Here is a 16,979-nt window from a genome sequence, read left to right on the forward strand (position 1 = left end):
GTCCCATTCCTCTCTTCCCGGCTGGGTATTTACTTCCTCACCAGCTGCCCTTTCCCTTCTGTCTCTGGCTACCCTCTTGCCTCCCATTTTCCTTTCTGTCCATCATTCCCATTCCTCCTCTTCCCCTCTACTCCACGGCACCCCACTCCCCTCTATTTCATGTTTATTGAGTGTATACTTGATAAATACCCTAGGGTTGGAGAAGTGTGTGTCCATGTCTCTCTTCCTCCCTCCCTTCCAGGATTCCCTGGCAGGAGAGTTTGAGCACAGACCTACTCTTTGAAGAAGTAAGACCTTGTAAGACCCGTCAGTCTAGGCCGGGCGTGGTTGCACATGTATGTGTGTATGTGAACACAGTCACTGGGTTGTCTGTTGTGCTCAGTCTTTGAGCCGGGAAGGGACAAACTTACGACATTTTGTAAAGGCAGATGGCTCCCTGCCCAGAAACTCTGATTCTCTCCTTTTTAAAAAGCTTGTGGGTGAATTACGACCCGGGCTGAGAACCACTACATTGGGAACTCTCAAAGGGAACAAATGTGAACAGTTCTCTAAAGTAGAGAGGAAGATACTGCTCCTATTAGATTACCTTTTCCTGGTGTGTCTAAAGCTAAGCGACTGAGTGTGTCACGGATCATAAAACGTTGTGAATGTATTTATTTGAAGCTTTCTTGTGGAAAACACCATGGCTGTTTTCCCATCTCTGTCTTGGCCCAAATTCATTAGCCAGTTATTTATGTTTAAACTTGATTTCTTCAAAAATACAGTTAGATCAGTTACTGATAGTCCCCCCACAGCTGTCTTTTAACAGCATTTCTCCCAGAATGGTCACACTGGAATCTGTCTTTCTGGTGCAACATGGAAAAGACCTTTGGTTATATTGTGTCTCAATGGTGGTAAAGTCAATCTTTAACAGTTAATGTAAAAACTGTGCACAGTGATAAATAGACCTAGGATTCCAGCTGGCACAAAGTCTGATTTTAGATTGAATGACAATCAAGCTACAGTATTTTCTCTTTTTCGAGGGAGGGGGAAATGTCACAGAAATGGAAACAAGGGTTTTTTGTTGTTGTTGTTGTTGTTTTCCCTTTACTTTAGAAGCTATTTGAAACAGTCATGAGTGTAAAATACCCTATTTTTAACTTCAGGTGGCTTGAAATGCTTCCTCTTTAAAAAAAAAAAAAAAAAATGGCAGGAGTACCTATGCTGGCGGGTCATGTTGGGAGGGCTCTGCCCAGTAAGTAAACCGGTTTTCCTGCTGCCTCGGCTCCCACACAGCAGGCCTCACCAGAGACTCTGAACCCTGCCCTCCAGGCCCACGACACAGTCTTCTAGATCTGGGGGCAGGAGCTAAAGAAATAAGACAAAGGATCCTTCCAACTTTGGATGACCCCTTTCCCTTCTTTATTTACTTTTCATATTAGCCAGTATACCAGAGGCTTAAGACCCTGAGCCATACGCTCTGTCATTGTCAACTTACAATGTGGAGAGAGGTCCTTGCTAACTGTGACTCATGCCTTAGTTCATCCCTCTAAACAGAAGATGTCCTGGCAGGGGGCTTTCTCAAAGTGTTATGATGAAATTTGTCTTTTACTGCTTCTTTCCTGGTATTTCATTAGGAAAGTAATGGTGGAAGTTTGTCGGGTGGGGTGGGGAACAGACATGGAGACTTTGGGGTGTCTTTAGCTGAGCATATCTGATTTTAAGGTTCATAGGTTTGGGGTGCACCCTCCCCAAACAGTGCTGGCCCTCATGTTTTTACCATCCAGCATGGCAGTGAAAACTTCAGATGTTTTCAGAGCTGTAAAACACGTGTCATCCCAGTGGTAAGGACTACCAGCTTTCCATTAGATGTTTTAATAACAATGCATATTAAATCCCTCTCTGAGTAGTGTTTCCTATTTCAGTAGGTAAAAAATCACATCTATTTTTTAAAAATTATCTATTAGATGTTTATGTCTTAGCGTCTACACTTACTATTTCAGAATCTCATTTATCTCCAATCATCGAACTGAGGAGCAAATTTAAGTGTGATGTTTTTCTAAATATCACTCACATATAATAAAATGTGTTAGATGGTGGACTTAGAAATGGAAATTTTGATTTAAAATTTATTTCTGTCTCATGTGTTACTGCTGATCAGTCTCTAGAGTTTCATTTGATTTACCTTCACCATTGAATGCAGATCCATAAAAATCAGTGTAAAATAAGGCATTAGAAAGGCAAGAGCAGAGGAAATTCCCTGAGATTTTCATCCATCCAGCATATCTCGACAATACTTAGCAATTCCTTAGCCCTGTTAGTCACACGGAACATTCTCCTTTATTAACTAACAGGTATAGATAAATTTGAAAACTACCTTCCAGGTAGGGATCATACATCAAATATGTTAAAGGGCTATTTCCATTCTTCTAACATGTCTCAAGGGCCTATAATAATGTTTGCCAAACCCCTTAAGTTTTGCTAACCTTTCTTTTTTTTTTTTTCTCCCTCTTTTCAAATGAGTTTCTTTTCTTTCTCTTAAAGTGAAAAAATCTGAGGTCATATGTTCATTCTTTCCATTCTTTAACAAATAATTATCGACCATCTAACCCGTACTGGGCTGTGAGTTAAATGCTAGGGAGAATTTATCTATGAGTAAGACCAGCCTGCTTCGCACCTTGTATCGTAGTCAGTGAAGAAAGAGCACACATACACAAGCACACACACAAATAAAATAATGGTCAATAGTAACTAGTATGAAGGAGACAAGGATGAAGGGAGGCAATGATGGGGGCAGGGCCAACTTAAATAAGGGGCACATGGAAAGCTCTGTGGAAAGGGAGTAATATTTTAGCCCCTAAAGATGAGAGGTTCTGACCAGAGGAGGTAGGTGGGAAGCAAGATGTCCTAGGTGAAGGGACCAGCATATGCAAAGGTCCAGAGTTGGGGGAAAAGCTCATTCTGTTAAAAAAAAAAAAAAAAAAAAAAAGGACCAGCTGGCACATCTGGGCAATTGACCTCCAAGACAATGGAAGTTTGTTTGGATTTCATTTCCAGTGCAGTGGGGAGTCATTTTCAGTGCAAATAGGTTTTAAGTGGGGGAGTGGCCTATGTGATTTGCTTTGAGAGAAGATCACATGTCTTTTGTATGGAGAATGGACTGAGGAGGGCAGGGTGACCAGGCTTAAGGCTGTTATCTCAGTGCTGACTAGGAGAAATGACTAGGATCTCACCTAGAATGGCAGCCGTGGGGCTTGCTGATGGCATTAGCTTTGGGGGCTGGATTAAGAGGCAAAAGGGATGAGCCGTCTCAGTGCAGCAGAAAAGAGGCACGTCTGGAGGTGCTGGCTTGTGGGGGTGAGGGGTAGGGCTGGAGCCACTCTTACCGCATAGAAACCTTGTTTTGTAAAGGGTACAAAGCACAGTCAGTTCTCTTGACAAGTTGATGATGTAATATGATTGAATAATGCTTATATTGCACTTAAGTGGAGATTATATGTATTTGTGTGAATTGATATTAATGTATATGTATGAAGTTTATACATTTATGCAGTAAGACATTTTGAAAAACTTGCTAGAGTTTATTGACGTTCTTTCAAGTCATTTGGAAGAGAAAATAATTTTTCAACAATTTGGGTGTTACTTATTTTTGTACTTGATTTTGTTATTTATGAAACTCACATGCTGAATGCTTTCATTTCTTAAGCTGTATACAAATATAGGAGATCAATTGATAGGAGAATGTGACACAGAATAAATAACGCAACTTGAGAGTCATGCTGCCCGAGTTCCAGCCTCAGACTCAGATTTTATCGATTGCAAAGTTACTTTACTCTCTGAGCCTAATTTTCCTCAGTGATATAATGGAGATAACAGTGGTGCCCACTTTGGGGAGCTGTTGTGAGCGTTAAAAGTGATAATCCCATCCAGTGCTTAGCTTGATGCCTGACACATGTCCAGTACAGATAGACTGGTCTTGTTTTACCCTCCAGTTTTACAGATGAGAAAATCAAAGCCAGATATTATACAGTTGGTTAGAGGCAGACCCAGACTTGAATTCTTTTAAAGTTTCAGTGATTGCTCTGCAAGATCCCTTTTCACCTTTTCCCTTAAAATTGATTCCCTGGGGGTAGGGGTGGGAGAAAGAACTTTTAACAAAGGTAGAATTAGAATGGCATATCACAAAAATACATAGACTGTGAATTTGGATGTTGAATATGTATGTGAGAGAGAGCAAGCTATGGAGACAGAAAATCCCTGGAAGAAAGGCAGAACCCCGGAAAGACATAGAAAAACACAGAAAGAAAGTGTGGATTAGGTAAGAAGAGATACATCTTTTGAATGGATATCTAACTGAGTATCACTAAGGTGAACCAGGTAAAAATGAAAAGTTCAGTACATTCCATAAAAGAGATAATAGCAGTTTCTAAGACCCAAAATTCAAGAATGTGCTGGATAATAATCTGAGAGGGTCTTATATCTCCGTAATTTAAATCTGATCAGAAAAGAAACCTTGAAAAGTTTGGGGTGGGAAAAATAGGCACCAAGGATGAATGAGGCATAATATAAAAACAATTAGATAGATTACACATTTGAAGGGTCATAATCTTTAAATAAGAATGAGAAAAATGCCATGGCTTTAGAGTGACTAGGAAAATACAGTTGGCTCTTAAAACAACAGGGGTTTGAATTGTGCGGGTCCACTTATACACAGACTTGTTCCAGTAAATATACAATCAGTCCTCCATATCTGAGGATTTCACATGTGGGAAATATCCATCCATGATTGGCTGAATCCTCAGATATGAAACTCATGGATTCGGAGGGCCAACTGTATTTGTTGTGCTACAACGTTTTATGTAAGGGACTTGAACATCTGTGAACTTGGGTGTATGCTGGGCTTCTGGAGCCAGTCTCTCAGAGGGATATGGAAGGAGGATTGTAATGTGATTGTTCATACCAGTATAAAAGTAAACCTACTTACAGTAGAAATAGGGCATCTCCTAGTCTCTTATATGCATATTGTATTACTCAGAAGAAAAGAATTAGATGGTGCTTTATTAAGAGATTGGGAATTTGAACAGGAGTATGTAGCCTGAGAAAGTTTTCAAGTTGGCTTTAAAGCCCTTCCATATGTAGGTAGCAGAGGGTCATATATACATATATATATGAGACACATTTGTTAAATTCATTCAGAGACTCTCCTTGTGGGAAGCTGAGATACAGCAGCAGAAATTCATGTTGTATTGAGAAAAAAGGAGAAGGAGAAAAGAGGACAGAGTAATTGGAAAGGGAAGATTTAAAATCAATGAGGTGTTCAAAATGGCAGCAGAATTATATTGTAAAGAACTAACTAAAGCAGTTCATCCAGGCATCTACCAAAATGAGTATCTACTATGTTCAAGGAACTGTGTTAGGGGTTTTGAGAATATGAAGGTAGAATAACCATGGAACTTGCCCCAAAGGAGCTTTCAGTCCAGTCAGAAAGATGGCATTCATGCATCTGTTTATTTGTATCATGTTGATTGAGCGTACATGAATGGACTGTGTCATTCCCATGGCTAACCCTATGGCAGACATTGGTAATCAATCCCAGCACTCTTTCCACCTGATCCTCAATTACTGTATTAACCAGTTGGCTGTAGAAGAATTATTCCCCCTCCTGAGCTTGGTCCTGGTCTGCCTTAAAGGCAGAGATTGTGTCTTTTTTGCCATAATATCCTGAACACCTACCACAGAACCCAGTACCCAATACTCATTTTATTCATTGAACTAAAACTTACTTACTTAGAGCTATTCATTCTTATTGTATGTGAAATGCTCAATATTAAATCAACAATGATCCTCAGGTTACTTTGAACCTGTGTGTGTATGTGTGTGTGTGTGTGTGTATTTTTGGCAGATATAGACATATATATCTGCAAAATTTAACAATCAGAATAGTAAAGTCAGTTTTACTGAATTTGTGTAGCTCCTCAAGGCTAATAGGGTGTACTTATTTAAGTTTAAAGAGCGAAGAAGTGTGTATGGTTTCTGGAGAGTGACTTCATGTATATGTGATCTTGTTGAATAGGCGTGAGGTTCATGTCACAATGTCACGGAGATTTTATTAACAGCTAATAGCTTTGTGAAGTTGGAGAACATTTCCAGGGCTGGGTAGGAAGAGGGAGGAAGTTATTTTAATCACTTGCATAAGCCATTTATAGTCCTGTCATCTTCTCTGTCATAAAGATTATCACTTAATTATAAGAAAACATGATATGCTGTTTAGATATCAGAGATAGAAATGCACAGGCCGGGATCAAAGTGGAAATCAATTCTCAAAAGGTCTGGGTACTAATTAATAAAACTGGTGCAGCTGTATATCAGCCCAGCTTGGGTCGGGGTGTCTATTTTAAAAGCATTAGATGAGCTGAGATCTCTGGCTTCCAGGTTAGAGAAGATGGCCACCTTTAAATCCAGAAAGGATAGCTCCAGCAAGTGGGAGATTGCATGAGCAGAGATCAGTTCTGGACATGCCTGATCTCACCATGCAGGCCCACAAAGTGCCAGGATATTTCGCCAGCAAGCAGTAGGGCATCGAGGGGTCCTTTGCATAGCCCGCCTGCACTGTTCTTGAGTTGTGCAAGAAAACGGCAGTTCGGTAAATTGAAAAAAGGCTGCTAGTTATGGAAGCATGTGTCTCTCTGGAGGTGAGTGTTAGCTTGCAAAGGAGGGAACTTGTAAGCAAGTGGATGCATGAAAGTGTGATAAGAGGATAGATTCCAGTTCTCCCTGACAGATAAAGTGGGCTGAGTGTGGCCACATCTGAAGAAGGGTGGGAGGAAATTTCTGACCACTCACACTGAAGTTCCTTTTATCAGGAACATCGTTGAGGTAAACCCAGCAACACTGCTGGGTTTGACAGGGTGTGCTCTAGACTGGGTTGACCCTGGCCTGAGTCAAGTTCTGCTGCTTCATACTTACAAGAGCTTTATATCTTGGAGCTTCAAGGATTGTTGTTGTTGTTGTTGTTGTTGTTGACAACATAATTGTATCATAATTGTAACCAACCTTAGAGGTGTAGTTTCTGTCGAGCTTGGCATACTATATACACCCAATAAATGGTAGCTGCTTATTATAATTTTTGCTGTAATGGTTTTCATTTTTAGAATCCAGCAATGGCAAGAAATTACTTTTTGTGTTTACTGCTTCATTTCCCAACTCCTAGTATGAGTACAGGGCTTGCAATGGACTCTAAACCCGAACAGAGGGCACGCTTAAATAAGGATGAGCTCAGGAGAGAGTCTTCCAGAGGGCCCAGTTAGAGAACTGTGGCTGAGGTGTAGGGGGAACCATAGGGGACCTAGGGGGAGCAGCAGTGGAGTTCTCGTGACTCAAGCCCGAAGAGATGAGGGGAAGGAGTGATCCTGCCACATAGTGAGACAGAGAATTGACAGGAGTGGGCTGCCTGGGAGGAACAGTGGAGCCCGGTGAGTGGGGACTTGACCTCCCCTTCATTTATCTATCTAATGTCCTGCTAGAACTCTCACTGGCCAATTTATAGGGGAAGCCCGAAGGCAAGAGGCCCCAGCAGGATATTCGATGCAGTTAAGCCTTCTGGGGCAGAGAAGAGAGCAAGAAGTGGGGGAATGGATCTAAGCCCACCTATCACAGTGTCTCACACATAGTAAGCTCTCAGTAAAAATGTGTTGAATGAGTAACATCTCGTAGATAGTTGGAATCAACTCTTTTTCTTCATACCATTGTTTTCTCAGCACCTCCGTTGTGCTAAGTGCTGTAAAGCATGGAACAGTGGAGAAGGCCCAACTGTAGCCCTCCCAGTATCCACAATTCTCCCCTTTTGAAAGTACTTTATATGTATATTTTTTCATTAACTTGTACCGTCTCCGTCTAAGGTAGGATTTATTATCCTCATTTTATAGAGAAGGAGGCCTGAGTGTTGAGAGGTTAACAGACATGTCCAAAGTCAGGTAGAGAGTGGAATGGGCATCCAAACCCTGGCTGCTGGGACCCTCACAATTCATTAGTCCATCCTGGTTCTATGACCTTTTGAGGTCAGAGTCTTGGAGGGGCTACTGGATATCTTCAGAGAATGGACTATTGATCTGATTCAGCATGCTTTTTCTTTTTTCACCTAATAGTTGAATGAATTCAGTATATACAGTTGTAGATTGTTTTAGCTCTGTCTCTCCTGTCTTCGCCATATCCTCTGGGAACTTACTAAAATGCAGAATTTGGGGGATCTCCACCAGGGCTAATGGATCAGGTTGGACCCAAAGTCCTCAGAGGATGGGGCTAGCCAGCCTGGCAGTGGACTCTGCTTTCCTGAATCACTGATGTAGCTCAAACCCCATATTTTACAAATGAAGAAAATGAAGCCTGGAGAGTCAGAGTGACTAGTTCAGTGGCCCAAGGCTAGTTGATGTCAAACATGGGTTTTCATGTTGGCAATAAGTAAAATCAACAGCAAATAAGAGTAATACTCACTAAAGTATGTACCCTAAGAATGGGTGCATAAAGCCTATTTGGCTATGTGCTCTTTTATAGGTGTGCTTCTGACAGCTAAATGTGAATTAGATGGCACTTTGATCAGAGAGGATGCAACCTATCAACAGCTAGTGATTTAATGCATATAGCAAAATGAAATGCTGCTCCCCGACATCCAGATCATTTTCAAAGGCAGGATAATAGAGCTGCCTAGCCGTCGGTTTCTGCAGATGAGTGTAGGCTGAGTCATAAAAATAGGAACCCAAAGATGTGGAAGGGCACAGTCACCAGTGAAAACAGAAGATTCCACTTTTGTTTGTAAAGTAGACATTTTATTAATGCATCTGATTCCAGAGCAGATACTGGCTAGCTTAAAAATAAGCCTTTAATGACAGGATGAACACTGGGACTACTAGTAGACCCGTGGTCTCTAAACTGGTCTTGTGTCTCTAGGAGGTAGATAAATCGTTAAAGAAAAAAATACGCAATGCATTTCTCTTGATAGATTGGGAACTTGGACACAGTTGAGTGGCTGATAGGAGCATACTCAATGTAGCAAATGTTTCTAAGTGTCTCTCATTCCAGGGCGGATCACTCCTGAAGTATAATGATAGATTATGAATTCTTTTAACAGCACTTGTGACAGTCTAATCCATAGAACTTTAAATGGGAACTGGCATTCTTGCATGATTATGGAGATGAAGTTGACAAAGGAGGATTTCTTAGGTAGCTGCTGGTGCAGTTACAGCAGTGATGAGAGTTCCTGTACTGATCATTTGAACGTCTATTTTAACAGACTCTATCTGCATTGGTATTAGAATTCAGTAATTCTTTGTTCTTTCAGTTTAGCCAACAATATTTTCTGTAATTTGTTTTATGAATCTGAGTATTTGTTTTTGTTTTGTTTTTGAGAAAGTGGTTTCACACATCCTCTTGCCAAGCCTGTGTTTAGTGAGTTTATTTGGTCTCTTAAGGAGAAATAATTTAAAGCCTGTTATTAAGACAATGGCTTTGACTTTAGAATGAGTTTACGTCTTTAAGGATAGTTTTCAGCAAATGAGCCAGCCACATGTTAAATCAAATTTAACGTCTATTATGAAACACTGAATCATACTTTATATCTCAGTAATGATAACAAATGATCGCTTACCTCATGGTCTTCTCATTTTTACTACTTCTCATCCATCTTGCTAATATTGCAAAGATTTATTAAATGAACAAGTACCCAACTATAACTGTTCATATTAATAGTGTCTTTTTCTACTTTCTCTTGCTGCCTTCCGTTTGCATGCTTGCTTAAGCCCACTTTAATGTAGGTTTTAAAAGTAATAGTTTTTCTTATTCTGAAATGATAATTAACAGAAAACTAGTAAGTTAGCAGTAAAATTATTTCAATGAAACTCCAATTACCCCAGCCTATTACGTGGCAGAGAATTTGCCGTGCTGCGCCATTGGAAGCGAAGATCTCTTTTCACTAGAATAAAACAGTCGATTTTAAAACTCTGGGAACATTTCAGATCCCTTATGACTTAAAATTGCTACTTGTGCAGTAAAAGTTTAAATCACTTGAGTAAATTTGTAATTTAATCTTTAAAGTTTAACTAACATTTATTCTTCCTTTCTAAGTGCTTTCTGTTGGTGTAGATTGTGAAGAGTTGCCGCTATCTTTTCATAAAACGTTACTGTGGGGTCTTTAACTCACTAGCTTCCAAACCAAGAGCTTGCTCTAGGCTCCCCCACCATATTGTCACTTCTCCCAGGCTCTGAATATCAGTCACGACTTCTAGTTTGTGTCCTACGTTGAATGTTTTCAGGTAAGGCTGCTTTTTCCTATAAAATGCTCTTTTAGATGTTTAAACTTCTCCTGTGGTCTTGTTACCAGACTCTTTCTGCCTCACCCCTAGATTTCTCCCCCAACCTCTTGGTTGAATTCCAAAACATATGGTTTTTTTTAATCCATCCTGCATTCCTGATGAAACTAATCTTACTCAGTGTTCATGATTCCTTGCCTTCTTTCATGAACTCAGATGTGCCTTGAAGGCAGGGATTCAACACAAACTTGTTTGGTATTTCCCAGAATTCCTGCTTTGCATCAGATAACACATATCACCTAATTTTATCTAATGAGGTGTTTGTGAGCAAAATTTCTTTGTAATTGGTAAACATCACACATGTATAATGTATTATCTTTATTGAAATAATAATAATAAAATGAACATTTCCTAAGTTGCTTCTGTGGGTTGGAAGTTTTATATCTATTTACCTCCATTTCTTTCTTTCTTTTTCTTTTCTTTTTTTGGCCTTGGGGGAGGTAATTAGGTTTGTTTATTTTTAGAGGAGGTACTGCGGATTGAATCCAGGACCTTGTGCATGCTAAGCAAGCACTCCACTGCTTGAGCTATACCCTCCCCACTATTTACCTCTACTTCTTGGACCAACCCCAACAGGGGGAAATTATTCCTGCTTAGGATGAATGCTTCTTTGAAATTAGTAAAATATAATTGAAATTCATGTGCATCCCTGTAACATTTCTTTTATTATCTCTATGTGTTAAATTATTATTTTTTCAAGCTGCAGGAGTTTTTTTGAACATTTTTTTGCATTTCTGTCTTTTTTCCTCTCAGAACTTAAGGCCCTTTAGGTGCTTTGTTTTCTATGTCTAATAATACCTAGAAAAGCAACTTACGCTTAGCAAGCATGATAAATGATTCTTGGTTTGAGTAAATAGTAAAATAAGACCAAATCTTTAAAATATATATATATATTTTTTTTTTTTTGACTGACTATAGATACAGAAATCTGATCAGACTTGAGAAGAACTATGAATAGAGGCTCAGGATTTGGGAGGCAAGTTCAATTTTTGGGGAGTCTTTTGTGAGATTTTTCATAGACTTAGAACCATAGAGATTCAGTTGCGGAGGACGGAGAAAGGGGTGTAACTCCCAAGGTCACATGTATTTCATGGTTGCAGGGCTGGGGCTCAGCGGTAGGACTGTGGCTTCAGATGGGAGGGCTGGGGCGCAGCAGTAATGTGTTCTATCAGGAGAGGTGTAACCCAGGTGAAATGGAGCCATGAAAGTTACCCTTATTCACACGACTGAATTCATCTCTCTGCAGGGTCAGGGATGGGTTCCCACGGAGAGTGAGATGGCAGGCTGTCAAGTCAGGGCCTCACTGATGTTTTGTCCTTTTCCCTGTGTCACCTGGTCTCAATCTCCTGATCTGTGAAGTGGAGATAAAGCTTACCCACAGGAATGTTGTGGGAATTTAGTAAAAATGCACTTAAAGTGCTTAGAATAGTGCTGGGTAGAGCTCAAAGACTCAAACTGCTATTATTTTTATAATTATAACATTAATATAATATAATATAGTTGTATTAGTGAGTATGTGTACTTCACATTAATTTATTTCATTTAGCAGCATTAATATGTAACATATAATTACTATTCCTAATAATGGTGGACATTGGCCTTTGCCTTCTTAGTGATGTGATTGCTAAGGCTAATGAACCATTATAGGGGTGATTTAAATTGCTCATTTTCAATTGGTTCAATGCAATGAAGACATGATCAATGGGTAAAAACAGTACTGCAAATCACAGAAAAAAAGTTTGAAGTTTTTTTTTAATATCCTTTGGGGATTTCTGGAGGTAAGGTAGATGAGGAAACCCTTAAGAATCTCCTAAGATTTTAGAAAGAAAGCCTTTGAAAATGCTATGTCAAAGAGAAGGTGACTTCATTTAAAACCTATCACTAAACTTAAATGTAAATCCAGGCAAAATCTGAGAGCTGCTATGTGAAGACTGATATATTGTAAAGCTTGTTCAGTGCTATGTAAACAAATGGTAAAAATCATCTATTTGAGACATAATTAAGGCAAGAAGAATTGATAAGCTCAGACACTGAGCAGTAGGTTGTCACCACCACCTGCTTCCTAGATGCTACAGAAGGGAGAGTAAGTACCTGTATTGAAATTAGATGGTTACCAAAGCTTGGCACGATGCTGAAGACGATACTGCATTTTCTCCAATAAGCTGTTCAAATACTTCCTTATAAAAAGCATTTGGAATATTTCCCATTTGATCCACAATTAGGCTTACATTCTCAACCCTATAGTAAATTTTTATAATCCAGTCTGTGCTGCTGTCATATTCTTAATCAAATAGGAAATTGCTTCCCTGGGTTCGGCCAAGATTGAGAGGGAAGATTGTGCATTATCAGCATCATATTATCTAAAATGCTGCCATTCATGGTAGAACCTAATAAAAACCCACGGATGCCTAGCATGGGACCAAGAATTTCAATTCCATGAAGTCTTCTTTATAATATCCTTGACCTGTGGTCCCTTGGCTTTAGCAGGTGTTAGAGCTTTGTTCAAGATTGTGTGTTTCCTAAAAACCTACTATGTGCAGTTCACTATGCTGAGCTCTGTGGAGGAAACTAAATTAAGACCTGGCTTCTGCTGCCAAGAAGCTAATCGTCTATTTGGATAGAGAGACGGCACCACGTGGCACGGCTTTGGGCTGTTATAAGCTGGTGGTCCTCTGTGCTGTGAGAATGCTGAGGTGGCAGAAATTTATTTTGATGGGAAGACAGGAAAAGTTGATGGACAATGTGACTTTTGAGCCAGACCTTGAAAGTTTCAACTAATAAAAATGTGGCAAAAGGGCTGTAAGTTCTAGAAATAGTAATTGGACTGATTAACCACGGAAGAGGAAACTGGCATCTATGAGACTGGAACAGAAGGATCCTACATGGATCTAGAGGATCCTAAATGCCATTTTGGGTGCTTTGGACCTGATTACGAAGATCCAAGGGAACCATTGGAGGTTTTAGAAAAGGAAGTAACAGGATCAAATACGGTTTCATGAGAGTATACCTTCTCTGTGTGGTGGATTAGATTGGTGCTACAGTAGGGGGAATAGTTGAGGTAGAAGATCTGGAATGAGAGAAAAGGCTGAAAAGATAGAAATGGAGTCATCAGGACTCAATGAGTACTTTGATGCTTTGGTAGGAGGGGCAGGTGTGTGCCAAAAGTGTATTTCCAGGTTTCTAGACGAGATGAGTCTTGATTTCCTTAACTGAGACATTGACAATAAGCTATACAGACAGAACGAATTCATACAAAGCCTTATTTCAGAGAAATGATACGTGTGTATAACACATACATATACATCCATATCACAGTTTCTTGATTCTCTAGTGCTGTTGGTTGTAAGAATAGCACTGATCTTGTAATATTTTGGAAAAAGGAAATGCCACCATATTAAACACATAAGTTAATCGTAAGATGCAACTCCATTTACTTACATTAAAAATGTAAAAATCAACATCTAAAAATTTAGGAAATATGGCAATGACCCTTCAGTTATTAATATCTACTAACTTCTGGTTTATTGGACAATCAAATAATTGTAGCAAGTATATACTTTAAATTATTAGAATTTAATTCTTACCTCTTTTTATATATACTGACTCTCTGTGACCTTGGAAAAGTCACTTCACCTCTTGGGGGTGGGGGGCCCCAAAGATTCTGAAGCACATCGAAAGAAAAGCACCACAGGAAGCCCTTGATGTTACCGTATCTCTGTCATGTCATTCACCCCTGAGCACATCCCATCATTCAAATTAAAATGAGTGATCATCAAATATTACCTGTATTTGAATTTTAAAACGTCGAAAAAAATCTAAAGAAATGATCAAACCTAGCTGCACATCCGCATTCACTATGAAGTATGTTAACAGACATAAAAATTAATAGTCTGGGTCTCCCCTTCACCTCTTGAATCAGGATTTTCTGAGAACAGATTTCAGAATCCCATCTTCTTAATAAGCACCACAAACGATTCTGATACACAGAGTTGATACCCAGGGTGCCTGGGCAGCCTTATGTGGATTCTGAAGGATCGGCATAATGACCCTACAGTTGGTGGCCTTTTTGAACAGCCTGAATGTTGTGTAAGGGGCAGGGGAGTTTTTTCTGGTCACTGGTGGTCACTACAGTGCTGCCTCTTGCCCACTCTTATCATCTACCTTTGCAGCCAACTTTTTAAATGGAATCTGCTTGTGTTAATTCTCTGAGCATATATGTGTCTGGATACTCACCATCAGTGAATTGTTGGTTCTTTGTCATTTGCTTTGTTACAAGTTTAATAAAAAGGGGGCACAAGTTAGACATAATTCACAATTTTCCCAATTAACCATAGCGTGCTCCTGAATTCTTAAGAACATAAAAAATCTAATTATCTAGGCGATAAACAGTGTCTTTTTTTTTTTTTTTTCAGATAGGAAGTAATGGGCTTTGGATCTGTCTAGATTTAATGCTGACATTATAGGACAGGAATCCTAATCATTGAAGCTGCAGTAAAAATTTTAAAATGTTAAAACCTTCTTTCTCATACAAAATTATATTCTAAATTTAAAATGGGAAAAGGCAATTTGAGCTTGAACTTCTATACTCTCTTTCTGGAAATTTACCCCATTCCATTACCTCTTCTACTGTTTACCCAACTTCTTACTCACTAAATACAGACGTTTGAAATGTCTTTGGCCCCTAGGGCTCCCAGACCTGTAAAGAAATAATCTTTCCCTTCTGGACCTCAAAACCAACTACTGGAAATCTTATCATCCATTTAGTCCAATGCATATTAAAATTGAGCAATTAATTATATCTAGTTCTAATCCAGTAAGCGTGTGCAATGAACACCTGGGATTCAGTTCATCTTTCTGCTGACTTTCTAATTTAAGGTTTGGGACATAGTGGATCTCCCTAGAAGATATATTTAACAAGGATTATTTTCTGTATTTAAATCTTCTGTGTTTTTTTTTTTTTTTTAAACCCATGCTGCATTTTGTGCAGTATTTTCCTAACACTTTTCAGTTGTAACTTTTTTCCTGGAAAGAGATTGCCAGCAATAAGTAACTCTGGGGGGAAAAAAAGGGTAAATTTAGTTGTATCGCTTAATTTTTTGATTTTCTAATAACAGGTAGTATGTCACAAGTACCTGTAACAGAAAATGACTTATCAAAGAAATAGATACACAGTCTTTTGCCACATGCTGTTATTTTGGTTGCCCTGCCCTCTCGTCTTGGTTAAACTCCCCTACCTGCTTGCCTGATACTCGAAGTTACTCTAAGATTGGGTAAACCTTTGATTTCACTGCTAGAGAATAAGTAGACTAAGTATATAATTATAAACACCAAGGAAGGGTTCATTTGAGAGCCCTAATTCACACAGTGTTGTAATGAATGAGAGGGCTCTCTCCTTAATAGCGATAATAATTTGAGATGGTCTGTAGAAAGTGGGTTGTCTTACTCCTAGAGAAACCGTGGCTGAAGGAGGCTGAGGAAGGTGGGAACTACATAACTGATGGAGAAGCAAGAAAACACACTGAAGCTGGGCGTTATTATTTTTACTAGAGGCTGAGGTTCTATTCCAAATGTTGATGCTCCCTGTTGAAAGCACCTTCTCTCACTGTTCCACCAGATGGGGGCTCCAGCCTTTTCACATAAAGCTTATATGTCACCTCCTCTGAGAAGCCTTCCTGGCTTTCAACTACAATACCAGTTCCCAAGCCTTTATGCTTCCATTTCTACTTTACTTACATTGTAAACTTCATACCAACACGTGCTTCTTTTCCTAAAATATTCCATAATGTCAGGAGCTATTTTTATGTCTATTATTACATTTTCTCTGTCACAATTCCTCAGCATAATACAATGGCCTACCATAAAATTAACAGAATAAATGTATCTAGAGAGTGAATATTTACAAATTATTGAAACTATTTTTAAATATAGCTTCACTTTATTAAATAATATTTGAAAAATACAGAAAAATAAGAAAAAACAAGTCTACATTAATTCTACTTATAAGACATAACCATTATTAAGTCAGGAGAATCTCCTCCCATTGCTCTTTTCTGTTTATAGCCAAATGCAAATAAGCATCTTTGGGGTCTTTTGTATATGTATAAAATTTTATATTTGCGCATATATACTTGCACATTTCATTTTAAATTTTTTTACACAAAGCTATGTCAACTTTTTTACGTTATGAAGTATTCTTTGGAAATCTGATTTCTTAGTGTCTTTTAAATATTAGCCATTGCATATCAGAATTTAATTAACTGTCTCTTTTTAAAATAGTTTTGTTATTGTTATAGATAAAACTGACAAATGTCGTACTAGTAATCTTTGTCTGGATCTCTGATAATTACACCGGCATAAATTTTTGGAGGCTATGAATAAATATTTTGATATGTATGCCAGTTTGCCCTGAATAGTATTGTATACTTATGCCTTCCTTCGTATAGCTTCTTCAGATATGAATATTTTTATTGGGGGAAAAAAAACCTCTTTGCCTAGTTCCTGGTAAAAATGCTATTTCATTGTTTAAAACTATGGTTAATTGAATATAGTGGATTTGAATATATTTTTCATATCGTAGTTATCCATTTATATTTCTTATTTGGTGAATTCTTCATGGCTTTAATTTAGTTTTCTAATGAA

General features: G+C 38.7%; 1 protein-coding gene across 8 annotated transcripts in view; it reads left to right on the forward strand.

Annotated features, from left to right (window-relative positions):
* Window positions 1-16,979, forward strand: part of FHIT (fragile histidine triad diadenosine triphosphatase) — a 1,253,474-nt gene that overhangs the window by 914,353 nt on the left and 322,142 nt on the right. The window contains exon 1 of one of the 8 annotated variants that reach the window (XM_064496365.1): window positions 10,076-10,283. The exons of the other annotated variants lie outside the window; for them this stretch is intronic. Coding sequence (XP_064352435.1) covers window positions 10,274-10,283 — 10 coding nt within the window. The 5' untranslated portion in view covers window positions 10,076-10,273. Of the gene's footprint in view, window positions 1-10,075; window positions 10,284-16,979 lie in introns of those variants that run through there. 8 annotated transcript variants of the gene reach the window in all.

This window comes from Camelus dromedarius, chromosome 17, assembly GCF_036321535.1.
Source record: "Camelus dromedarius isolate mCamDro1 chromosome 17, mCamDro1.pat, whole genome shotgun sequence".
In the NCBI taxonomy this organism is placed as follows: Eukaryota; Metazoa; Chordata; class Mammalia; order Artiodactyla; family Camelidae; genus Camelus; species Camelus dromedarius.